Source organism: Lynx canadensis, chromosome D1 (assembly GCF_007474595.2).
Source record: "Lynx canadensis isolate LIC74 chromosome D1, mLynCan4.pri.v2, whole genome shotgun sequence".
NCBI classification, from domain to species: Eukaryota; Metazoa; Chordata; class Mammalia; order Carnivora; family Felidae; genus Lynx; species Lynx canadensis.
Window position 1 is genome coordinate 23,153,034 of NC_044312.2, and position 27,675 is coordinate 23,180,708.

The 27,675-nt window shown below is 38.7% G+C and overlaps 1 protein-coding gene across 2 annotated transcripts in view; it reads left to right on the forward strand.

Moving 5' to 3' along the window:
- The window catches only part of FAM118B (family with sequence similarity 118 member B), a 48,839-nt gene that overhangs the window by 7,772 nt on the left and 13,392 nt on the right, over positions 1-27,675 (forward strand). For both annotated transcript variants that reach the window (XM_030331662.1, XM_030331663.1), the window contains exons 2-3: positions 16,553-16,645; positions 20,963-21,215. In XM_030331662.1, the coding sequence (XP_030187522.1) occupies positions 16,560-16,645; positions 20,963-21,215 (339 nt within the window). In that variant the 5' untranslated portion in view covers positions 16,553-16,559. The remainder of the gene's footprint in view (positions 1-16,552; positions 16,646-20,962; positions 21,216-27,675) is intronic.

Here is a 27,675-nt window from a genome sequence, read left to right on the forward strand (position 1 = left end):
TTTTACAGGGGCGCCTGGGTGGCGCAGTCGGTTAAGCGTCCGACTTCAGCCAGGTCACGATCTCGCGGTCCGTGAGTTCAAGCCCCGCATCGGGCTCTGGGCTGATGGCTCGGAGCCTGGAGCCTGTTTCCGATTCTGTGTCTCCCTCTCTCTCTGCCCCTCCCCCGTTCATGCTCTGTCTCTCTCTGTCCCAAAAAAATAAATAAACGTTGAAAAAAAAAATTAAAAAAAAAAAAAAAACAAAGTTCATTTTACTAAGATAAATGAGGAAAAGTTGAAAGAAAAATAAGATAAATGAAGAAAAGTTGAAAGAAAAATAAACGAAAAGAGGGGCTGGTGTGTAATATAGAAAATTTACAGTGTAAAAGCAACTGCAGACTCTAGCAAAGTTTTTTTTGAATTGATGAGCGTGAAACCAGGATGCTTGCACTTTCTCTGAGAGTTTCTCTTGAAAACTGCCAGAATATCAACACATAAGCCAAAATGTCAGCAGTTGTTATCTCCAGGTAGGATTATGGGGTGGTTTTCATTTGCTCTTTGTACTTTACTGTACTTAACATATTTCCTGCAGGGCCTAGGGGGGACCTTTTCCTCTCTAGTCAAGGAGGAGGGGTGCTTTCTTATGGCAGATAAAGTGTCCATGTCCCTTGGGCTCAAGCTGCTCAGCCCACTCTTGCTTCAACCTCCAGGTCCTCCCTCCATCTAGCACTGACCTCCTTTGCACTTTTAACAAAGTATGTTTTTAGGTCTTCCTAACCTTTTTTTCTCTCACCTATTTTGTTTCCTCAGTTTTTTTCACTGCTGCTTTTTAACACTGATGCTACCTGCTCAGCAAAGCAGTGCTTTTAAAGCTGTTTCTTCTCCCTTAGCCTGATCTTTCTAGTTGTTCTGGTGGCCTCTGTGGCAGATGATACCTTTTCTTTTTTCTTTTTTCTTTTTTTTTTCTTTTAGCTTTCAGATTCTTGGTTCGGGTCTAAATAATGCTTTCATCTTGGAGTTCATTTCCAGATCAAAGAGAATATTTTTGAGTTAATTTTTGTTAGAAAAAAGCAAATATCCTGAAAAGAATATCAAGCCAGATTAAGGTTAGAAGCTAAAACCACTTTCCTGAGTTGCCTGTCATTTATCATTCTCTTGTTCTTAAGGATGGTTGAAATTGCTTTCTAAGTACATTCCTAAAGTATATAATAGTTCTTTCAAAATCAAAAAATAATTGTGTTGGTGCTTGCAACAGAAAGAGGGAAATAATCACCTGTAACCCTGTGACCCAGAGATTACTTCTACGGGTCATAGACCTAACACCACATGATAAGGAACAGATTGTTGAACTGTTTTTTGACCTTTAAGTTTGAAGTATGTCTTAAAGTACCTTAAAGTATGTGAAGGACTGTGTAACCCAGGTATCTCCTGGGTCTGAAACACAGGAGAGATCTAAGCTGAAGATTGAGATGTGGGAGTTGCTAGCATTTAGTTGGTATTTTAAATCATTGGAGTAACTGGAAGGGGAGGTGAGGGAATACGTGAAGTGATTATATGGAGAACTGAAAGCAGTTTGCTGAGGACCCTCAACATTTAGGGATTAGATGGAGGAGGAAGAAGAGCTTCCTCTAGAGGGACAGGAGGAAAATCAGGAAAATCCTATGTCCAGAAGAGAATGGAATTAAGTGTCAGATGTTTCCAAGACCTAAAGGAAGATAAATACTGATTATTTCACTGAGTTTTGCCATGGAGGGATCTGTGTCCCCTTTTCTTGATCTTCCTTGAACACAACTGTTAATCTTTACTGTAACACATACAAACATATTAAACTTAGCACCAATGTGTCATAAATAGTTTACAGTTCTGTTTCCCCTAAAAGGTGGAGACTTTTGAAGGGTATGGCCCTTCAGGGTATGGTCTTAGTCACCTTTGTGGAATAGTGTTGCATTGTGTGTTCACAACATGGACTCTGGAATCAGCCTCCCAGTGTATTAATAGCTGTGTGACCTATAGCAAGTTACTTAACATCTCTGATTCAATGCCATCGTCTGTGATGTCTGTGGTGTGTGATGATAGTAGTGTCTGCTTCACAGAAGAGTGAACATTTTAAGGTGTAGACACCAGTGCCTGGCTCATTGTAAATATTATGTAGTGTTTGGTGGAGGGGAGCTGGATGTGGTGGTAATAACATTGTTAGCATAGTGCCTGGCATTTAATGGACTTTTGAATGTGAAAATTCAACAACTTGGGACTAATACAATCCCTGTCATTTTCAACTCTGTAAGCATATACAGAATGTAGCCATAACCAGCCATAGGAAAACTGTAGAATAGATAGAATAGAATAGGAGAATAGAAGTGGACAGAGTTCAGTGCATGTAGCTTTGTTTTATAAAACAAATCTATAGACTTTTTACAAAAGTACTCAGTTTCTTTTCATGTGGTGGGGAAGGAGAAAACTGAAAGACGAAGATTTCCAAAGCAGGTGAGAATTTTTATGTGTAGTGCTGAACATTTGTTGTAAACAGGTAGCCGGTGGATATCAGTCACAGAAGGTATTTGTGTGGCATAAAATAACACTTCACCCATTCATTTTGTTTTTACAGCTTATAGAATTAAAAGTATCTTTTAGACCTTAATTTGATCCCTTAAACCTTACATTAATTCATGGTAGGTGCATACTCATTCAGCCAGAAAATATTTGAGCATTTACTGCTCTGTATAGACACTTAACTGTATAACAGAGATTGTGCTAGGGGCTGGGGATAGGACTATAAATAAGACCAACTGTACTTGTCTTTAAAGAGCTTTAATTCTTAAGGGAGAGGCCAATAATTGCAGGTGTTAGAGATGCCGATAAGGAGCCAAATGGGGTGAGGGGGGGCAGATGACCAGCCCCTGTAAAGTAACAGGTAAGCTGAGGCTTCAAGGATGGGATGGAGCCAGAAATACTTGTAGAATATACCACCCTGAGCCGTGCTCGGTGTGTGGGCCAGGACAGTGTGTGTCCCATGTGGCTCTAGAGCCTGGTGAATGAGGGAGAGGGCTGGATGGGATATTGTGAAGAGGGCTGCAGATGTCAGATCAAGCCTGTCTTATAGCCTTGATGTAAGGAGTTTAATGTTATTAACCACAGTGAGAAGCCATTGAATGGTTTTAAACTATGACTTAATCCAATTTGTGTTTTGAAATCCCTTTTACTGCTACATAAGCTTTTCTTCTTCTCTAGTCATGTGTAAAGAAAGTACTTTAGATAGATTTAATCTATAAAATACAGAAACTGATATCTTAGCCAGAAATACTGATATACTGATGTCCTTGAGTCATTTGCCAGAAAGAGTTCTTGCCTTAAGAATCCACCCTTAAGAATCAGTTTACATCTTAGATATCAGAAACTTGAGTTATAAACATAAAATGATTCATGTATAAAATTGTTCAATTAGTGACAGAGGATAGTCTTGAAACCTTAAGTCTGAAATCCTATTGCCTGCTAGAATCAGATTACCGTCCCTCATTGCCATGTCTGGAAAATGATAGTCTGAATGTTGATTTACTGTGCACACAAGTGTTCACAGGAATGTGACTTTTCCCATGTTTCACTTAAAAAAGAAACGGTCTTTCATGGTTTTTGCTGTATTAAAAGCATTAATGGGAGGGACGTGCACCTGGTTATCTCAGTTGGTTAAGCATCTGACTCTTGATTTTGGCTCAGGTCATTATCTCATGGTTCACGAGTTTGAGCCCCACGTCAGCCTCCACACTGACAGTGTGGAGCCTGTTTGGGTTTCTCTCGGTCTCCCTCTGTCTGCCCCTACCACGTGCTACCTCACTCTCTTTCTTTCAAAATAAATAAACTTAAATAAAGAAAAGCATGAATGGGGTGGGTATTTCTCTTAGTAGGAAATGCTTTTTCTGTCATGGGAAATTCTTGTAGTTCTAATCATGAGCAGCATTTTGCATTTGAGTTAATTCATTCAATAAATATCTGAATGCCTACTCTGTTCCAGGTACCATTCTAGGATCTTGGGGTATATTGTGAACTAAACAAAGATTCCTACCTTTGAAAAGCTTACTTACCACTGGGAGGAGACAGATGACCAAAAATAAACATAATTAGTGTATTTATTATACTAATCATAAAAATAATTAGTACGTTAGAGGGTGGTATGTGTTTTGAAATAAAAACTAGAGCAGTTAATGCGTTGAGTGGAGAAGTTGCACGTTTGTTTGTTTGTTTGTTTATTTATTTATTTATTTATTTTTAACGTTTATTTATTTTTGAGACAGAGACAGAGCATGAACGGGGGAGGGTCAGAGAGAGAGGGAGACACAGAATCTGAAATAGGCTCCAGGCTCTGAGCTGTCAGCACAGAGCCCGATGTGGGGCTCAAACGCACCGACTGCGAGATCATGACCTGAGCCGAAGTCGGACGCCCAACCGACTGAGCCACCCAGGCGCCCCAGAAGTTGCACTTTTAAATAGGGTGGTCGGGGTAGCATGATTGAGAAGGTGTGATTGGAGCAACGACTTGGAACTTGGGAAGAGCATACCAGGCAGAGGGAACAACGAATACAAAAAAAAGCCCCAAGGCCAGAGTGTACCAGGCCTGTTTGAGGACCAGGAAAGAGGCCAGTGTGTCCAGAGGAAGGGAGGGAGTTCCTTGGCTTTCTAGGAACAAGTTTCTCCTCAATTTCAAAAAAGTTCATAAGCCAAAATAAATGAATAAGAGGGCATAGAATTTCCATCCTTCAAATGTTATGTAGATGGTAATTGATGAATACCTAGATTCATGTCTTGAATCTGGTAATTCCAAAGTAACACAAAATTTAAGTTAATTTCATAGGGCAGCTAAACAAAAAAAATCTTTTTCTATCAATAAGAAATGATGTTGGATCACATGCTTTTAAGACCTAGCATTTAGTAGAAACTGAAACTTAACATTCCAGTTTATACATTTCCAGATTAAAAGCCAGAAGGCTTTGTTTTATAGCAAAGATGGCAAGGGTGCCAAATGTTCTTGTCTTTAAGAAGGGCAGTGATAGCCTTGAGGTTTGGGCTTAGGGAGAAAGTGCCCTTTAAGAGCAGATTTGGTTTACTTCCCTGATTTCTTTCAAACTCAGTAGCTCTAAATCCTTTTAACATTTTTTTTAATGTTTATTTTGGGAGAGCGCACAAGAGACCGAGGGACAGAGAGAGGGGAAGAGGGAGAGGTGGGGGATGGGGAGGGGCAGAGAGATAATCCCAAGCAGGCTCCTTGCTGTCAGCACAGAGTTCAACAATAGGCTCAAACCCCAGAACCTTGAGATCATGTGACCTGAGCCTAAATCAAGAGTTGGATGCTTAATTGACTGAGCCACCCAGGCACCCTTCCTTTTAACTTTTTTAATTAGGTGGTCTAATTTTCTGTTTTGACTCTGTGCAGTTTTCCTTGTTTTTTCTTAAGTTTCCAGTCTAAATAAATCACTACATTCATAAGGTCCTCAGCAATAACAATCTAATAGAGTATAGCTTATGTCCCATGCATACCAAGTGTATTACATTGGTATATGTATTCAGTGTCCTTTTTAAAAAAAAAAATTAATGTTTACTTTTGACAGAGAGTGCACACACGCTCACGAGTTGGGGAGGGGCAGAGAGAGGTGGGGACAGGGGATCTGAAGAGAGCTCGGTGCTGACAGCAGAGAGCCCAGTGTGGGGCTTGAACCCATGAATGAGATCATGACCTGAGCTGAAGTCAGATGCTTCACTGAAGGGGCCACCCAGGTGCCCCCAGGGTCTTTTGTTTCCGAAGCACAGTGCTTTAAAAAGAACCAGTTCATCCAGGACAATCCCTGGAGTTATTCTACCCGTACTTGCCGTAATCTTTTCTCATGTTTCTGAATTTTGTTTTTCATAGAGTATCTTTGTGTACTTTCTTAAACTTCTTTATCATCTATTCTTTTCCCAATGTGTCATGGTTGTTTTTTATATTCGAGTCCTGTCTGTGAATTGGTGTTCGTTGTTTCTAGCCTAGTTTCCCCTGAGGTTGAAGTTGAAGTAAGATCACTGAAGAAAATGCTCAGAAGCATGGGTCTTTGACTTTCTGAAGCAAAACATTCTGCAGTTGACCCTTGAACAACACAGGTTTGAACTGCATGGGTCTCCTTATATGCAGATTTTTTTTCATCATGATAAGTGTACTCTTTAATCCCCTCCCTGCCCACCACTCCTCTGGAAACCATCAGTTAGTTTTCTATAGGTAAGAGTCTGTTTCTTGGCTTGTCTTTTTTTTCCCCCTTTGCTCCTTTGTTTTGTTTCTTAAATTCCACATATGAATGAGATCATACGGTATTTATCTTTCTCTGACTGACTTATTTCACTTAGCATTATACTCTCTGGCTCTATCCATGTTGTTGCTAACCGCAAAATTTCATTCTTTTTTTATGACTGAATAATATTCCAGTGTGTGTCTATCACTTTTTCTTTATCCATTCATCTATCGATGAACACTTGGGCTAGTTTCATAGTTTTGACTATTGTAAATAAAGCTGCAATAAACATAGGGGTGCATGTATCCCTTTGAGTTAGTGTTTTTGTATTCTTTGAGTAAATACCCAGTAGTGCAATTCTTGGGTTGTAGGGTAGTTCTGTTTTTAATTTTTTGAGGAACTTCCCAACTGTTTTCCACAAAGGTTGTACCAATTTGCATCCCCATCAACAGTACAACAGGGTTCCTTTTTCTCCACATCCTTAACAACACTTGCTGTTTCTTGTTTTGTTTATTTTAGCCATTCTTCCAGGTATAAGGTGATACCTCATTGTAGTTTTGATTTGCATTTCCCTGATGATGAGTAATGTTAAGTATTTTTAATGTGTCTGTTGGATGTCTTGGGAAAAATGTCTGTTCATGTCTTCTGCCCCCTTTTAATTGGGTTTTTTGGTTTTGGGGTATTGAGTTGTACCAGTTCTTTATATATTTTGGATACTAATTCTTTATCAGATATGTCATTTGTAAATATCTTCTCTCATTCAGTAGGTTGCCTTTTCGTTTTGTGGATTGTTTCTTTCATTGTGCAGAAACTTTTTATTCTCATGTAGTCCTAATAGTTTATTTTTGCTTTTGTTTCTCTTGCCTCAAGAGACATATCTAGAAAAATGTTGCTATGGCCAGTGTCAGAGAAATTACTGACTGTGTTCTTTTCTAGGATTTTTATGGTTTCATGTCTCACATTTAGGTCTTTTTTTTTTTTTTTTAAGTTTATTTATTGTGAGAGAGAGAAAGAGAGCGAGGGAGGGGCAAAGAGAAAGGGAGAGAGAATCCCAAGCAGGCTCCTTGCTGTTAGCAAAAAGCGCAGCTCCGGACTTGAACTCGTGAACCATGAGATGATGACCTGAGCCAAAACCAAGAGCTGAACATTTAACCAACTGAGCCACTCAGGCACCCCTCATATTTAGGTCTTTAATCCATTTTGAGTTTTATTTTTGTGTATGGTGAAAGAAAATGGTCTAGTTTTATTCTTTTACATGTGTATGTCCAGCTATTCCAACACCATTTGTTAAAGAGACTGTCTTTCTCCCATTGTGTATTCAGTCCTCCTTTGTAGAAGATTAAGTGGCTGTATAATTGAGTTTCTTTCTGGGTTTTCTGTTCTATTTCATTGATCTATGTGTCTATTTCTGTGGCAATTCCATACAGTTTTAATTACTTCTGCTTTGTAACATAACTTGAAATATGGAACTGCGATACTTCCAGTTTTGTTTTTCTTATACAAGATTGCTTTGGCTATTCATGGTCCTTTGTGGTTGCGTACAAATTTTAGGATTGATCTAGTTCTGCGAAAAATGTCATTGGTATATTGAAAGGGATTGCATTAAATCTGTAGATTGTTTTGGGTAATATGGACATTTTTTTTTTAATGTTCACTTATTTTTGAGAGAGCACAAGAAGGGAAGGAGCAGAGAAAGAGGGAGACCTAGGACCCAAAGCAGGCTCAGCACTGTCAGCATGGCCCCCAATGCAGGGCTCAAACTCATGAACCATGAGGTCATAACCTGAGCTGAAGTGAGATGCTCAGCAGATTGAGCCACCCACGTGTCCCGGGTAGTATAGACATTTTAACAATATTTGTTCTTCCAACCCATGGGCACGGAGTGTCTTTCCATTTCTTTGCGTTGTCTTGAATTCCTTTCATCAGTGTTTCAGAGTTTTTAGAATACAGGTCTTTCACCTCTTTGGTTAGGTTTATTCCTAGATATTTTATTGTTTTTGGTGCAATTGTACATGAGATTGTTTTATTATATGCAGATTTGTTTTTGATAAATATAGGACACTACTGTAAATGCATTTTCTCTGCCTTGTGATTTTCTTACCATTTTATTTTCTTTAGCTTACTTCATTATAAGAGTACAGTACATAATACATAAAACATACAAAATATATGTTAACCAACTGTTCATTTACTAGTAAGGCTTATGGTCAACAGTAGGCTATTATTGGTTTGGGGGAGTCAAAAGTTATGTGTGAATTTTCGACTGAGCAGAGGGGTTTGGGGTACCCCCCATTGTTCAAGGTTCATCTGTACTTTATGCTCACTGAAAAAAAGGAAAATGGTATGCATTCATAGAACTGCAAATTAGAAGTGCTTTTGAAAACATTGCAGGGCTTTTTTTCCTTCTTCCTCCAGATAGGACTGTATATGAATCACCCAAGAATTTAGCATTCTTACCGTCTTTTTTGTTAAAAGGAAATATCACAATCTCTTTAAGCCACCAATCCATTGCCATTCTAAGTGGGAAGTTCAAGAGCCTAGCATTTTGGTAGACATTATAGCTTTATTGTATGACAAGATTAAAAGAAATTGAATACACTCAAAGCGAGCTTATTCTTAAAATCACTCTTTCTTGGGCATTCTGATAACTGAGTTTTTAACATAATTAACCTAAGATAGGTGTCTAATCAAATTTTTCTTATGTTTATTTATTGATTTTTGAGAGAGAGAGCGAGCACAGAGGAGGGGCAGAGAGAAGGAGATAGAGAATCACAACCAGGCTCCAAATTGTCAGCACAGATCCAAACACCAGGCTCAAACTTACAGATCCTCACAAACCGCGAGATCATGACCTGAGCCAAAATCAAGAGTCTGACACTTAACCGACTGAGCCACTTAGGTGCCCCTATTCAATTATTTTTTATCTGCTATATCTGTTAAAGTTAACTGTGCACTTGAACATGAACTTGAAAGTAATGAATAAGTTGAACCTCAGTAATTTTTTTTATCTTAATGTTGAAGAACATTTTCTTTTCCTTTTAGTTAACTCTAAGAGTAATTGTAAAACAAATCTACTTTGTATCTTATTTTCTGACCTTGTTTTTGCTGTTTAATGGAATTTGGATTACAAACCCACAATGTGGGGACCTCTGAGGTGTTTCACCTAGTGTTGATGTGAATTCACTTAATCATTATTTTTTATTTTTTAAAGATTTTTTTTTAACGTTTATTTATTTTTGAGACAGAGAGAGACAGAGCATGAACGGGGGAGGGGCAGAGAGAGAGGGAGACACAGAACCGGAAGCAGGCTCCAGGCTCTGAGCCATCAGCCCAGAGCCTGATGCGGGGCTCGAACTCACGGACCGCGAGATCGCGACCTGAGCCGAAGTCGGACGCTCAACCGACTGAGCCACCCAGGCGCCCCAATCATTATTTTTTAAAAAAAATTTTTTTAATGTTTATTTTATTTATTTTTGACAGAGACAGAGACAGAATGTGAGTGGATCAGGGACAGAGAGAGAGGGAGACACGGAATCCAAAGCAGGCTCCTGGCTCCGAGCTGTCAGCACAGAGCCTGATGCAGGGCTCGAACTCACGAGCTGTGAGATCATGACCTGAGCCAAAGTCGGATGCTCAACCGACTGAGCCACCCAGGCACCCCTATCATTATTAACATTCAATAGACTTAGGGCTTTTTTTTAATGTTTGTTTGTTTATTTATTTATTTATTTATTTGGACAGAGAGCGAACCTGAGCAGGGGAGGGGCAAAGAGGGGGAATGAGAATCCCAAGCCGGCTCCCTATTGTTTATATCAGTTATTTTCAATTATAAAACCAAAGTAGCATATCACGTGTAAGGAGCAAAATTGTTTTTTATTTTTGTTTTTTTTATTTTAGAGTGAGCATGGGCAGAGACAGAGAATCTCAAGCAGGCTCTGCGCTCAGCACAGAACCCAGTGTGGGACTCCATCTCACAAACCGTGAGATCATGACCTGAGCCAAAATCAAGAGTCGGATGCTTAACCGACTGCATTTGCCAAACTTCATGTTGTCAAAATAGAACTTTTTTTTTTAATCGTCAAACTCAGTACTGTTTGAGTCAGAAATCCTCAAGAAAGTAAAAAGCAGCAGGGGGTGGAAATTAGGTGGCATAATCTTAGTAAACGTTTTTATTTTTATTATGACAGAAAAGTCTTCCCTTTAAGACTTGTCAAATTAACTCAAAAAGCAACACTCTGTAATGAGAATATCTTCTGGGGTCGCCCAAACTGGGATGAATCTACATTTGTATGCAGCAGTATCATGTGTGCTCTTTTGGCAAGAACAGTAAGCCCTTGAGGGTTTCTCCACACTGTCTTCAGAGGAGAAACTTAGTTTTCAAGGACTCCATAGAACATAAAACCTTGCCCTTAAAGATTTACTTAATCTCATTTTCTTTGAATAGCCTGTGTCATTTGTGATGAAATTGTATGATTGTACTATTTGATACGTGGAAAATATTTTATTAAAATGTCTCCTTCCAGGGCGCCTGGGTGGCTCAGTCGGTTAAGCATCTGACTTCAGCTCAGGTCATGATCTCACAGTTCAAGAGTTTGAGCCCAGCGTGGAGCTCTGTGCTGACAGCTCAGAGCCTGGAGCCTGCTTCGGATTCTGTGTCTCCCTCTCTCTCTGCCCCTCCCCTGCTTGCCCTCTGTGTGTCTCTCTCTCAAAAGTAAAATTTTTTAAAAAGTCTCCTTTCTTAGCAACACGTGTTCTTGTTTTCAGGATATACCTTCTCAGAAGCTTCACAGGAGAGAAAGCAGTGACAAAGAAGGAAGTTATTTTTTGCATGATAAAATCATCAACTTTAGTCACCAACTTCTAATTCAAATGAAATTTGAATTTGGGTGTCTTACTATTCCTTCTTAAAACAATTTTGGGGGCACCTGGGTGGCTCAGTTGAGCATTCAACTCTTGATTTTGGCTTAGGTCATTCATGATCCCAGGGTTGTGGGATTGATCCCCCACATCAGGCTCCATGCTGAGTGTGGAGGCTGCTTAAGATCCCCTCTCTTTCTCATTGCCGCTCTCACCACTCATGCTGGCTCTCTCTAAAATAAAATTTTTTCAAAAATTGAAAAAGAACAATTTTATTCCTTATATATATGTGATGTGTTACTTTGGTTTTATAATTGAAAATAACTGAAACAAATAACATCTGAGCTCTTGAGCCTGGAATACCAATGTGGTTGATTTTAGGACTTGAATAAAAAGACCATAGAATTTGGGGTAAACCTCTCAATTCCTTAAAGTTTTTCAGAAACCCTACCTCTGATGAGGTCGTTCTCATATTGCTCATATATGGGTCATTGCTTGGTAAAATACCAACAGTAAGTAGTGTCAGTCTGGCATTTTATCAGTGACTACATTACAGCATATTTTCAGGAAATAAGTGTGACAGATCTTATGTGACAGAAGATAGAGGATATCAGGCACATACAATTTAGATACAGAAGTAAGCAAACTAAGTTAACCAGAGGTAGAAGAAACACTTCAAGACTGGGGGGTACACAGAGGAATCCAGTCCTCACATATAGTTCTTATATATCAGTTTCACCTCTCTGTGTTATTAGGAAGAAATGGAAAGTTTGTTTTACACATTGATAGGAAGGGGTGCAATCTATGTTATAGAACTGAATTTATCAACTACTTTAGTAAAATTAATTTGTTAATTGGCAATAAGCTTGTTGCTTTTGTATTACTTTTGTAGTACTTTATACTGGATATCTTTTCCTTCATTCCTCCCCCATAGTTACTGAAAACCAGATGTGTTGGAATTAGTCCAAAAGCCACAACTAGAAGGATTTGGTTTCTTCCAAGTCAGAGGGTGACTATCTTTTTCTCTTAAAAACTGAAGTTAAACCCTTTTCTGTGTTTATGCTAGAGAAATAAGCCAGTCTTTATTCTAGTCAAGGTTTTATATATTTAATAGAATGGGGGAGAGCTTACTGTAATTACAGCTGGTCTTTTATTTTTTTTAAGTTTTTAAAATTTTGTTTATTTTTGAGAGCGAGTGAGTGGGTGAGGGGCAGAGAGAGAGGGAGACACAGAACCTGAAGAAGGCCCCAGGCTCTGAGCTGTCAGTACCGAGCCTGATGCAGGACTCAAACTCACGAACTGTGAGATCATGACCTAAATTGGATGCTTAACCCACTGAGCCATCCTGGCACCCCAGAGCTGGTCTTTTAAGGCAAGAGATGTACCACTTCCTCAAGCTAGTCATTTGTAGATTTTTTTATTTCCAGGCAAAAATGCCATCATTAGAATTTTTCTCTCCTTTTGATTTGTTCTGTCTGCCCATATACCAAAATGTATTATCCTGAGTTCCTTTTGGCCTGTCAGTTGTTTGAGCTGAAGATTACACACTGGAAGCCTGGGGAGAGACCACGAGGTCAGCGTGAAGAAAGCAGGCTGGGAGACCTCACTCTCATTCTTCAGGGAACTAGATTTTGCTGTCATTGTAGCACCAAGAGCAAGTGCTACTGCGATTTTTCACTGTTTTCAAATCTACAAGTCCTCTAGTTTATATGAAGTTAATTTCAGCCCCCTTTCCACTTGTCCTTTTTCTATGTTCCTTAATGGATTTTTCCAAGGATGCTCGCCTTGATTTTTCCCTTTCATTCACGAGATAGAAGCATTCTATTTCTTGCCAAGCTGATGGGTTTCAAAGTGTATGTGTTCTATATGAAGACTTAGGCCTTAAAAAATTGTTAATGAGGTTGCTGTTACTTTCCTCAGCATTTACCAAATATCTGACTTTTATTTTGCTGAACTCTCTTGGCCTTGAAGGATTTTTCAGTGGCTTTAGCAGTAATTATAGTAACAAAGACACTGCCACAGCTGATTGCCTTTGTCTTCTTGTGGCAGAAAAGCTTTTCCCCCCCCTCTGTTGTACATAGCAAGTCCCCCTAAAATGAAAACTCAGTGATCACATAAATAAGTGTGTGAACTAGTTGATGCATGTTAAGAACTCCTTGTCGGGGCTCCTGGGTGGCTCAGTCCATTAAGCTTGTGACTTCAGCTCAGGTCATGATCTCACAGTTTTGAGTTCGAGCCCCAGGTCAGGCTCTGTGCTGACAGCTCAGAGCCTGGAGCCTCCTTGGGATTCTGTGTCTCCTTCTGTCTCTGACCCTCCCCCACTTGCTCTCTCTGTTTCTCTCTCGCTCTCAAAAATAAACAAACATTAAAAAAAAAAAAGAATTCCTTGTAAGATTTTCGTAATCATTGTGAAAGCTCTTTATGGGTAACTGCATGTTGTTTAGGGTAAACATTAAAATGGGTTTGTTTGTTTTTTTTACTGAAACAGTACTCTAGAAGAAATAGGATACGGTTTATGCTCCAATGCCACTAGAGTGTATATGTGAGATTGTATGAGGCATCCTTTTGCCTGAAGGAAAGATGTTATCCTGTTAGAAAACAGGATGTGTATATGATTACATCTAATGTGGCCATATTGAATTTCTTCTCATTTAGTTCCTAAATAAGAGGACCCAAAACATTGCAGTAACAATTCTTAGGACCCGTTGGCCATATTCAGTTCTCTTAAATTATGTAGATAGAATGGACCTTAAGAATAGTTGACTCTGGGGCACCTGAGTGGCTCAGTTGGTTAACCGTTCGACTTCAGCTCAGATCATGATCTAATGGCTCGTGGGTCTGAGCCCCACACTGGGCTCTGTGCTGACAGCTCAGAGCCTGGAGCCTGCTTTGGATTCTGTGTCTCCCTCTATCTGCCCCTTCCCTGCTCATGTTCTTGTCTCTCAAAAATAATAAATAAACGTTAAAAAAATGTTTTTAAACAAACAAAAGAATAGTTGATTTTGTAAAGAAAAAAAGAAAGCTTAGTATTCAGGTGTAGACACCAAGAATTTACCATCTGTTAGAATCCAGGGAAAGTGGCCTAGCATATTTTCCAGGAGAAAATGACACGACCAGTCTATGTAGATTAGTGGTGGTAGGGGGTACATAACAAATGGCATCTGTCACCAGAAAAAGCTGTTTCATTCAGCTTCGGAATTTAGGTGAGTGCCATGATTATATCAGCAGAGTGCCTGGTCATATAGCAGCTATCAAGCATTACCCAGAATTATTTTGTGTAAATCTGTCTGGAATGTGGGCTCTCCTTTTTTGATAGTTTTGGTGTGCAAATTAAAAACAAACAGGGGCATCTGGGTGGCTCAGTCCATTAAGCATCAGACTCTTGATCTCGGCTCAGGTCTTGATCTCAGGGTCATGAGTTCAAGTTCCACATTGGGCTCTCCCCTGGGCATAAAGCCTACTTAAAAAAAAAAAAAAAAAGTGAGTTGCTAAAACTTGGAGGACACTTTTAGGTTGTAATAGAGTGGTTCAGAGAATGAACTTGGAAGGCAGACTGCCTTGGTTTGAATTATGGCACCCAGCCTTTCTGTCCTTCAGTGTTTCTCATCCCTAAAATAGGATAATGTACTTAATAACTCTAAGCACTTCTCCAGTCTAGAGCCCAGGCTAGACTTTAGAGTAGAAAATGACTTCACATAAATGAAAACTTAATGGAAATATTTCAGTATGTTAAATGGTAATTAACTTAGTAAACTGGGAAGGTGTTGACTAACAAATGATTTGTACATTTATTTATTTATTTTTACAAATGATTTGTACATTTATTTATTTTTTATTTTATTTTTTTTTTTAACGTTTATTTATTTTTGGGACAGAGAGAGACAGAGCATGAACGGGGGAGGGGCAGAGAGAGAGGGAGACACAGAATCGGAAACAGGCTCCAGGCTCTGAGCCATCAGCCCAGAGCCCGACGCGGGGCTCGAACTCACGGACCGCGAGATCGTGACCTGGCTGAAGTCGGACGCTTAACCGACTGCGCCACCCAGGCGCCCCGATTTGTACATTTAAATGAAGGGAGGATGACATCTGGTATGCTTACATTTAACAAAATAGCTGGATTGTAGAAAAATTGCATTTCATTTGGTTGTTTTCTATTTGCCTCATCATAAGAATTTCCTGAAGATTCTGGAGATTCTGGTTCAGTAATTTGGGTTTGGATCTTGAGAACATACATTTTTTTAAGTCAATTGGATAGATTTTTATCTTTTAAAAACATACATTTAACAAACCTCTCAGATGATTATTAAGAGACAGTTTACAGAGTTAAGTATTGTGTGTCTTCTCTGAACCCCAGCTTTCTGACCAACAGAATCAAAGATTTGACTAGAAAGATGGTCTGCTTCCTAACTCACTTTATGATTTTGAGATTCCTATCTATTGATTATGATATCAGAGAATTCCATTACATGTGATGCAATATGGGGTGAGGAACTGAGCCTTCTATTTACCAGAAAAATTAATTCAGCAAACTTTAAAAAAATGTTTCCATAAAGAAAAAAGCTTTCTAATAAAATAATAACCTTGAGATAATTTGTATTGATTCAGTTAATTCTAAATATCGATAATGAAGCAATAATAAAGCACCCAAAACTCTGGTAATGTGTATTGTCTTTTGTTGGGTGTGTGTACACACTATTTAAAATACTGCTGTTTTAGAATTACTGGTCCTTCGATTTAGCAAATTTACTAAAATTGTGAGCAGTTAAAACTTCTCATTACAATCTTCATTCTAATCCATGGCAATTCTCTTTTGCTAGTTATCCCATCACCTGAGCACAGTCTGTCATTTCTCATGCATCTTTGCTTGATAATCCATACCTTTCCCATTTATCACACTGTCTCAGAGTCCACACTGTTGAGCTCGGGAGACATGCCTCACTGCCTGCCAGGACACACTTGTTCAGCAACAAGGAATGTCTAACAATCAGCAAATTAGTGTTGATTGTTCTATTCTTGACCCAGTGATTTCTTTAGCTGATAGTAGTAAGTAGATAATTGGGGGCTATTAGCACACTTATCCATGTGTAGTTTTTAATCCCCTAAATCTTCCCAAGCCTATCTCATGGGAGAATAACAGGTATTTCTTAGGCTCCACAAAGTGATGGCCAGCAATTGACATGAATTGACACAGGTTTTTGTTTTGTTTTTGCAGGGTGGTGGGAAGGGTTGCAGGGGAGCCTTCAGGAACAGAAACAAGATGACAGTATGGAGCACCAGTCATAATTTCAAGATGAATTGAGTTCCTGAAGTTTGGGATGCTCATTAATTAGTGGATTTCTCTTGAGCAGGGGATATCTCTAGAGCACCTTTAGGGTATACAGCTCATTAAAACTGTTTAATGTATATGCTATTTTGAATGGTATATATTACAGATCTAATTGTGGTCTGTGGTGTTTAATCTATTTTAGAAACTGGATGGCTTCTACAGGGAGCCAGGCCTCTGATATAGACAAGATTCTTGGATTCTTCAGTGATGGCGCACCCCCCACCAAAAAGCCCAGGTAAACAAGGGAGGGGAATCTGAGGAACACAGTTAATTACCAAACAGACTTGCCCCACATCCCAGTTGTTTTCAGAAATTAATATTGGTCTTCATATAAAAATTAAATTATTTTTATTTTGGATTCAATTTTTATTTTTATCCAGGTCATAAATGTACATAATTTTAAAAGTCAATACCTGAAAGCTTATAATGCCTTGTCCCTCTATAGAGATAATCACCTGCAGCCTTTTAATTGATTTCTTTAATACTTCCATTCATAGTTTTAAATACTTTGTATGTACTGCTGGTTTTTAGTGTTTTGGTTTTATCTATTTCCAGTTAAGAAAGATGAGGATTAGGCTTGCTCTTCTGGAGCCTCTCCTCACATGTTGCCCCCCTCCCCAGTGTGTTTTATATCATAATTTTTGGCTAAGTCAGTTTTTAATAGTTACATTACATGACTGTATAAATAGTTCATAGGTGAGCCTAATCGTGTTTTGAAATTACACTTTTTTGTCCATTTTTTCCTCCAAGTTATTAAAGATTGTCTCTCTCATTTTTTTTTTTTTTGTTTGCTTTGTTTTCTACGTACCTATCAATTTGTCTTCAAACTCTGTGACAGAAGAGTAAATCTCTTAGATATGCTGGCACTCGTCAGTAATTTACTAGTTTAAATTGTTTCGTGGGGTTTTCCTTTTGGACCATATTCTGCTGAGGATAGTTCTCCAGGCCTGCTGAAAATGGCTGATATTTGCCATTTTCCTTCCCCATGACCTCAAGGATTCCTCTTACATCTCTCCTGTATTGGAGCCTCTCTTTCGTAGATACCATGTCACCTTTTTGGTGTAGTCCTTCATTTTGCTGAAAACTATTTTCATTAGCTTCCTTAGTAAGGATTCACATGAGAAGGGTTTTTGGAGACGTTTGCAAATGTCTTTATCATATTTGTACATTGATTTGATGATTTGGCTGAGTGTAGAATTTTAGGGAGGAAGTCATTTTCCTTAGAGTTCTGAAGTTACTGCTCATTCTCTGCTAGCAGCTAAGTCTTCTGCCAAAATAGGGACTCTGTGCTGATTCCCAGTCATTTGTGTCATGTGGCCTCTTCTTTTCTCATTAGAAGCTTGTAAGGATAGTTATTTTATTCTCAGCAACCTGAAATTTCATGGTGATGTACCTTCATATGAGTCTAGACATCAGGTGGCTCTTCAGAGCTGTCTACTGATAATTCATTTTTGAAAATTTTTTTTCTTATTTGATAATTTCCTTTACAGTTTTTTCTGTATTGTGTCTTTGTAGAACTCTTGGTATTCAGATATTGGACCTTCTGGAGTAGGACTCTAGTTTTTTTATATTTTTCTATTGCTTTTGTTTTTATCATTCTGCTGTCTCAAGTAATTTTGTTTTCTTCCAACCTTACAAATTTTTTATTTGTTATATTTTTAATTTCCAAGAAATCTTTTTGTTTGCTCACCCCCCTCCTTTTTTTCTTAAGTTTATTTATTTATTTTGAGAGAGAAAGAGCAGAGGAAGGGCAGGGAGAGAGAAAGAATCCCAAGCAGGCTCTGCACTGTCAGCGCAGAGCCAGATGCAGGGCTTGAACTTAAGAACTGCAAGATCATGACCTGAGCCAAAATCAGTAGTCCGATGCTTAACTGAGCCAGCTGCCCAGGTTCCCCATGCCCACCCCTTTTATAGCATTCTTTGTTTGTTTGTTTGTTTGATGTTTATTTTTGAGAGACAGAGTGAGACAGAACGCGAGCTAGTTCTGGGGGGGGGGGGGGGGGGAGAGAGGGAGACACAGAATCTGAAGCAGGCTCCAGGCTCTGAGCTGTCAGCACAGCCCAATGCGGGCCTCGAACCCACAACCGTGAGATCGTGACCTGACCAGAAGTCCGACACTTAACCGACCGAGCCACCCAGGTGCCCCATACAGCGTTCTAATGTTCATGTTTCATAGATGCCTTTTTTTTTTTTTTTTTTTTTAATTTATGGAGATAACTGTTTTCAGTTTTTCTTCTTTCTCTGGTATTGTCCCTTGTTTCCTGCAGGTTTCTTTCTAGGTACTAGTTTGTTTAGATGTAACTCTCACATTGGGGGCTTTGTTCAAATGTAAGGTGACCTTTCTTTGTCTGCTCATATTTAAGAGAAGACACTAAAGAGCCAGTTGGAGAATCTGTGTGTGTGTAAAGGACTTGGTCTCTCGTGCTTCATTGGGGGTGTCAAGCATGGTTCTGGAGCTGAGGAATCGCCGCCTGTCAGAACCTGTGGGTCTTTTCTCTCATGCTGGCTATTATCCCCAAAAGAAGATGAGTGGATGGGGAATAGCGTGCAGGTATAAGGTTCACTGCCAGTGTCTGAGAGTCTTCCTCTGGGAGAAGGGGGCAAAGGAGAGTCTTGCATTTCATATGCTGACTTTTACTTAATCTCCTTCCCCAAGCTGTGCACAGTGTTCTCAAATACTCAACCCCTCTGGAGAGCAAGCCTCCAGTCTTAGAATTCTAACTGCTTCTAAGACAGCCTTGCAGTGACTTCTCTTATCTTGGCCCCACCTGCCCCTCTACCTTCAGACTTATTTGAACATTCCCAAGGTTCTGTCGAGGGAATCAGCTCTTACCTTACAACTTCTAAAATTTTGTGGGCCTGTGTTTTCTGCTGTCATCTTTTCCTATTCTGTTTTTTATGAACTTATGCCTTCTAAAAAAATTACTTTATAATTACTTAGTGGTTTTAGGAAGAATCAGAAACGAAAAGTGAGGCAAAATTACACCTCAGACCTATAATGGATGAGGTAAAAAATTCAAGTAATACAGCACAATCAAGTGAGAAGTAAAAATCATTGTTCTCCCCAATCCCCAGAGCTAATCACTATTGACAGTTCTTGTGAACCCTTCTAGAAATTTTCTGTATGTATTTTTTTATGTTTCAATATCTTAATTCCCTTGAACTGAAACTTATTTTTCATCATCAGTTTCTGATATCTATTGTCAAGTCTTTTCCCATAGACTAAACTTTTGAGATTGGGGACTTGATTTTATTCATAGGAACATCATCAGTGCCTACCCTTATGTCCTAGTACTTTGTAAGTTTTTCATATTTGTTGAATGACTGAATGCAGGAGTTGGGGATAGGGAAGGCAGTTCTAAAGTTTGGTTTCCCAAAACAGGTTTACCAAGGCTGTTTCTTACGTTATGCCAAAATGCGAATCCTTTTTCTATTTTATTATTTTGACAAAAGATTGAGAAAGGCAATTTCTTGGAAAACACCTACCATTAGCAAAAATTAAAGTGAATAAACATATTTCAAACACATTTTAATGTAGTTTCCAGATTGAAGGGGGGGGGGGCCAAAACACAAAAACTTGTGCCCCTGCTATCTCTTCAAAACAGAACTCTGTGGTGCTTCTCATGATAAGAAAGGAATGTTTTCTCTTCTTGTCGTATCTGTTGAATAGTTTTTTCTTTGTTTATTTAGGTAATGTGAAGGTCCTGTGTTTCACAGTTCTCTTAACTACTTTTTTTCTTCCTTCCTTCCTTTCTTTTTTTTTTTTTTTTGCCTCAAGATAATCTAGAACAAAACCGAAGTGGAATTTGTTCCCATATTTGACTGTCTCATTCTCAATTTTATCTTGATAGTGTGTATGAAATCTGAGCTTAAATTTGGCTTTCTTTCATCTCTTCTTTTATATTTGCCAACAGTGGGAATTTAATTTGTATGGATTTCTTTTCTGTCTGGTGTCCATGTTTTTTGAAATTCAGTGTTGGTTTAAAATATAAATTAGTAAAACTCAGCTGGGCTGTAATGTGATCAGATCTTTTCCTACTGTTGGTGGGTTTTTTTAGGTTGAGAGAACTATGAGGGAGAAAATTGATTTTAAGAGTGCCTTTTAAGATTCCTGAAATAGGTTTTTCAGCAAGTCTTGGCACAAAATTCTGGTCTTTTTGCTTAAGATACTCAGGAGAGGATGGGGCACCTACCTGGCTCAGCTGGTTAGGTGTCTTGACTTTGACTCGGGTCAAGATCTCACGGTTCTTGAGATCGAGCCTCACGTCGAGCTCTGTGCTGACAGCATGGAGCCTGCTTGGGATTCTCTCACTCCCTCTTTCTCTGCCCCTCCCCCCCCACTCATGCACGCACATGTGCGCTCGCTCTCTCTCAAAATAAATAAACAAACATTAAAAAAAAGATACTTAGGAGAGGTATCAGAAACTGGTACTTTATCCTCTTTGCAATTATGAAAGTGATAGCTGAAAACCGTGATTTTCAACAGTCCTTCCGTGTGCCTCCTCTTATCTGTTGGATGTTCCAATCCTCTTCATTTGGTTGACTTTTTCAGGAAGCTGCTTCCAAGCTTAAAAACTAAGAAGCCCCGGGAGCTCGTGCTGGTGATCGGAACAGGCATTAGTGCTGCAGTTGCCCCACAGGTTCCAGCCCTAAAGTCCTGGAAGGGGTTAATTCAGGCCTTACTGGATGCTGCCATTGATTTTGATCTTCTAGAAGATGAGGAAAGCAGAAAATTTCAGAAATGTCTCCATGAAGACAAAAACCTTGTCCATGTTGCCCATGACCTTATCCAGAAACTCTCTCCTGTGAGTACCCTCCTGTGTACCCTGGGATTTGATATTTTTTGAAACCATGGCACATATGCCAAATGTAATAAGAATATTCATTTCTAGTTTATAGATTTGCATAACATTTTGCTCTTTTACAAAATGTCTGTTTATGGAGCCTATTCAGGGTAGTTATCTTGACCCATTTGTGTGTGCGTGCGTGCGTGTGTGTGTGTGTGTGTGTGTGGTGGTGGTGATGATGGTGATGATGATGTTGTTTCTGAGTGATGTGGAAATGTTAGAGTTCGGAGCCAATGGCCAAGAAAGAATTCTTGAGACATCTTTGGTGCAAAAAGGTGGTTTTATTAAAGCACGGGGACAGGACCTGTGGGCTAAAGAGCTGCACTGGGATTGTGAGGGGTGACTGATTATATATATACTACTTGGGAGTTGGGGGAAGTAAAGATTAGGAGAAGTTACCAAGGGGACTTTCATATGCTAAAGAAGACTCACAGGATCCTGAATGATAAGGGCCTCCTTGTCTTGTATTGTCTTCAACATGCCTTCAAAATCAGGATTCATTTAATATATTTATATATTTGCAAATAATAGAGTAGCCAAAGCATATTGTAAATCTTTTCTTTTAATTTTATTTATTTTTTAATATACGTCCAAGTTAGTTAGCATATAGTGCATTTTAACATTTTTATTTTTTAATTTGCATGTTGTAAATCTTACTAAGTCATATTTTTGAAGAAAAAGAAGAAACATTTTGAAGAAAAATGGTTCATGACTCATTTCAGAAACTTAGTATGTTTTACATCCTCTTTTCATTTCCTTATCCTTAGTTGTGATAAACTGTTACTAACCTAAAATAATGTAAATAAATAATAGGCTTTTAAAGGGCTCATGTGACCTCTGTCCGGTACCATATACAGAAATGAACTCAAAATGGATTAAAGACCTAAATATGGAGCTAAAACTATAAAACTCTAGAAGAAAACAGATTTAAAACTTAATGACTTTGAATCTGGGAGCAGTGTTTTTAAACATGACACCAAAAAAGCACAAATAACAAAAGATAGATAACACTGCACTTTACCAAACATAAAATCTGTTAGGCTCAACGACCACTGTCTATAAGAAAGTGAAAAGAGAGCCCCCCAGAATGGGAGAAAATATTAGCAACTCCTGTATCTTCTAAAGGTGTACTATCCAGAATATATAAAGAAGTATTATAACTTAACAATAAAAAGGCAAATAATTCAATTTTTAAATGGCAAAGGACTTGAATAGACATTGTTCCAAGGGAAACGGCCAATAAGCACACGAAAAGAGGCTCCACATGAGACGTCATTAGCAGAGTGCAAATCAGAACCACCTGAGGTGCTACTTCACTTGGGCCAGGACGGCCAGAGTCAGACAGTCAGACAGTCAGATAATTAAGTGTTGGCGAGGATGTGGAGAAATTGAAATCCTCATGCACTGCTGGGCTTGTGAAATGGTGCAGACAATGTGGAACACGGTCTGGCAGTTGCTCAAACAGTTAAATATAGAGCTACCATCTGACCCAACAGTTCCACTTCTGGATACACCCAAGAGAAATGAAAACATGTTCAGACAAAAACTTACAAGCAAACATTGATAGCATTATTCATAATAGCCAAAAGGTGGAAGTAATCCAGAGGTCTGTCAGCTGTCAAATGAATAATCAAAATGTGGCATATTCATACAATGGAATACTACTTGCCAATAAAAGGAAATTCAGTACTGATACATGCTGCAGCATGAATGAATGACCTTAGCATAATGTATGCTAAGTAGGAGCCATTTACAAAAGACCCCATACTAGATGATTCCATTCATACAGAATGTCCAGAATAGGGAAACCTGTTAGAAAAAGTATAGTAGTACTTGTTGAGGGCTGGAGCATGGATGGAGGGCAGCTGGGTGATATTTAAAGAGTACCTGGTTTCTTTTTGATATGATGAAATGTCCTAACATTGACTGTGGCGACAGTTGCGGTATCTGTGAATCTAAAAATTATCATTGAATTTACACTTCAAATAAGTGAATTGTATGTCATGAAAATTGTATCTCAGCACAGCTGTAGAAATAAAGGTAAAAGGATAGAAAACAGGTATGATTCAAACACTGATCAATAGAAAGTGAGAGTGGCTATATTAATATCTGATAAAGTACACTTGAGAACAGGGAGGAAATAAAACATAATTTCTTAATGTCTAAAAAATAATCCAAAATACTGTCATATAAGTAGTCAATTAAAGAGTATAAAGCCAGAAAATACAAGGGAAAATGTTACTGGAAATGTGTCAGCTAATTAATTTAAAAAATGTTATCTTTCTGGGGGAGAAAAAAAAATGAAGGAAAAAGAACTCATGAGGAAAAAGAGTACTGTGTCCGACTAGGAGGATTGGTCTGTGGATGAAGAAGTTCTGTTTCCAACTAGGATGTAGTGTTGTCATGCCCTCTATTATCTTGACCATAGCCTTCTCTAATCCATCACCATGGTCTCCTGAGAACAGAAAACATGATTTTGCTAGCTGGATGAGTTATGATTGAAAGTAATGAGATTTAAAGTCAGTGTCATTAAGTGTATACCTACCAAATGTACCAGACTGGGGTCACTAATTATCTTTGGATGAAGATTTATTATTAGCCTGAAAGTGTAGTTGTGGGTTAGTGTCAGTTGCATCAGAGGAGCAATTATCAAACCTTTTGGTCTCAAGACTTCCTTTATACGCCTAAAAATTTTTGAGAATCTCAAACAACTTTGTTCTTGTGAAGTATATCTGTCAATATTCACTGTATTAAAAATTGAGAAATGTTTAGGGGCACCTGGGTGGCTCAGTCGATTAAGCATCTGACTTCAGCTCGGGTCATGATCTCACCGTTCGTGGGTTCAGGTCCCGCATCAGGCTCTGTGCTGACAGCTCAGGGCCTAGAGCCTGTTTGGGATTCTGTATCTCCCTCTCTGTCTGCCCCACACTCACTCATGCTCTCTCTCTGTCTCTCAAAAATAAATAAACGGTAAAAAAAAATTGAGAAATGTTTAAAATACTAATTCACTTAAAAATAGCAATAAACCGGGGCGCCTGGGTGGCTCAGTTGGTTAAGCATCTAACTCTTGATTTTGGCTCAAGTTATAATGTCACAGTCCTGGGATTGAGCCCCACGTTGGGCTCTGTGCTGACAGTAAGGAGCCTAATTGGGATTCTCTCTCTCCCACTCTGTGTACCTCTCCTTTGCTCAAGCTCTCTTTCAAAATAACAAAGTTTAAAAAAAAGTGACAATAAACCTATTACATGTTAACTAACATGTTTGTGAAAAATAATTATATTTTCCAAAACAAAAATAAATTAGTGAAAAGAATAGTATTGTTTCACATGTCTACAAATCTCTTTAAGGTCTGGCTTAATCAAAAACAGTTTGAGTCACATATCTGTTCTATAGTGTGTGTTGTTTTGGTGTAAGTATGTGGAAAAAATCAGGTCTCACAGATATGTAGTTGAAAAAGAAAGTATTTTAATAGTCTTTTTAGATAATTATAGATATTGTTGATACTACACTAAAAACTAGGTAAGTAGTGGCTTCCTTCCTTAAGATTAATAGCAATAGGGAATCTGAAGTCAAATCCATATTAATAGGAATATGGAATCTGAACTTCTCCTATTTTGTTGCATTAAAATCTGTGATCCATCTTGCATTTATTTATTTTTTTAAATTGTTTATTTTTGGGAGAGAGAACGAATGTGAGCGGGGGAAGGGCAGAGAAAGAGGTCGACAGAAGATCCAAAGTGGGCTCTGTGCTGACAGCAAAGAGTCCAGATGCAGGGCTCAAACCTGTGACCGCGAGATCATGACCTGAGCCGAAGTCAGACACTCAACTGACTGAGCCACGCAGGTGCCCCGCCATCTTGCATTTAGGATGAATCTTTCCCCCATCTTTCACCCTTTTGCAATATTGTGCATTTATCATTTGGAAAATATTGGTTCGCTGAGTTATATATATCTTCTAGATACTGACACATTTCACTACAGAGTCAACAAAATTGCATCCGTTAATGACACCACCCATCCCTCACAGAGGTATCTGGAAGCAGTCGAGCTCATGGTGGCAGAATAAGGTTTTCTAAAATTCTGGTTTTTGCTTGAAAGCTCAACTTTTGTCATTGGCAGCCATGGCAGCAGTGCTCCGTTGTTTTCCTCGAAACGGCAGGCTCACTTTTTTTTTGCAACATTGCCTGAGAAAACCCAAATCTGAATAACTGTAGTGTGTCTGTCATTCATTCAAGTAAAAATAACGTTTGATGAGAACAGGTGGCCAGTTGAGTTTACAGCTCAGCCACACAAGTGTTTTGCCTGGAGACAGCCATCATACTTCAGTCTGCAGCACCTGTGCTCTGTGCAGAGCTCCTGTTTCTTCACACAGACTCTTAAGCAGACATGTGCTCAAGGAGCAAGGTTTAATACAGTTAGTAATTTTTACTGTTTCGTTAAGGGCATTCTTAAGGGAAACTGAGGTTTTTTTTCTTACTGTAAGTCTTTGGTAGTGAAGAATACAGTGATCACTGGCACAGCTTGGTTCCACTGTCTGGATTCACACTAAGGCACCAACAGTTTTACCCACCATTGCTTTTGTACCATCAGTGCAAATATCAGCACAGTTTAAAAGACAAAAATCACCTTAATATTATTATGAAAATAATTTTACTTTTCAGACTCATTAAAGGATCTTAGAGATCCATGGGGTCCATGGGCCACATTTTGAAAACCACTTTAATAGAGGATATGTAAGAAAAAAATAACAGACAACCCAGAGGCTTTAAGAAAAAGATACACTGGGGCGCCTGGGAAGCTCAATCGGTTAAGTGCCCGACTTCGGCTCAGATCATGATCTCATGGTTCCTGAGTTCGATCCCCCGCATTGGGCTCTCTGCTGTCAGCACAGAGTCTGCTTTAGAATCCTCTGTTCCCCTCTGTCTGCCCCTCCCTCACTCATGCGTGCTTTCTCTCTCAAAATAAATAAATAAACTTAAAGCCAAATTTTAAAAAGACACACACACAAACTTGGAAATTTGAACACTAGGTATTTGATATTAAGGAATTCGTATTACTGCTTTTTTTTTTTAGGTGTGATAGGTGGTATTGCAGTTTTGTTTTATATGTAAAGGGGAGTCCTTATCTTTTAGGGAACTGTTGAAGTATCTGCATGAAATGATGTTTGGGAATCGCTTCAGAAGAAATTCCACGAAGGGGAGAAGGTGGCAGGGGTGTGGTTAGAGGGGAGCTTAGATGAAATAAGATGGGCCATGTGTGGTAATTGTTGAAACTGGATGATGGGTCTACAGGGGGCATTATGTTCTTTTTACTTTTACATGTTTTGAAAATGTCCTTTTTTTTTTTCTTTCTTTTTTTAAAGACTCTAACAGCAGTAACATGGCAGAGTTAATAGACCTGTCTACTGGGCCAGTTTTTTGTAAGGCGGTGACATTGTGTATTCAATGCAGAGAACTTGGGTTTCAGAATCAGACTTGGCATTTAAATGAACTAGGACCCTGGGAAAATCACTGAACTTCTCAATCTATTTTTGCACCTGTAAAAACTGGGCTAATACTACTTAACTCATGTGAAGAACAAGTGAGATAATGTACATGAAGTGTTTGGCACATAGTAAATGTACTATAAATGGTCATAACCTTCGTTGGAAAGAGTCAGGATTTTGTTTCTTACTGTATCTGGTATCAGAAAGATGCGAGTTACAGGGTAAAAGGAAATGAAGTAGCACTGGATTCAATTCACTGTTTTAAATGAATGAGAACATGTCCTTAAAATTGTGTGGGAGTTTGGCATTTCCTTTGGACCATGGAACCTCCTTGTTTGTTTTCATTCCTTTGTCTTTGCTTAGACTGCTGGTGGGAAACTTAGTTCTAGGGTCACATGCTTTCAGGGAGAGAAGTGTTCGTTTTAAAGTCTGAGGAAATCAGTACAGCTGCAGAAGTCTCTCTCGTTCCTCTCAGTGTTGATATGCAAGATGTGATAACTTAAAGGAATAGAACTAAGAGATAGCTGAAATAAATGACCTATAACATTTATTCCCAGGCTTTAACCTTTTGTATTTCTTTCCTCAGAAGCAAGGAACTATTCCATACCCATGATTACCTACCTGATTGTATACTCAGGTGTTTTTATCTGTGTGCGTAATGATTAACTGGCTCTAGAATATACTATTATATGACTTTGTATGAATCAGAGTACAAAATGAAGATATAAAGCACAATAAGGACGTTTTTAAAATCAGTATAGTTTTTATTTCATTTGAAACTTAATTTTGCTTTTTTGAGTAGGTATTATGCACATTGCAGAAATCAAAATGATGTAAAAAGGCTTACATTATGTTGTGACATTTCACTCCCACCATGTCTTTGTCTATCTCCTCTTCCCACATTCACCCCTCCCCCATAGGTCACCACTCTTA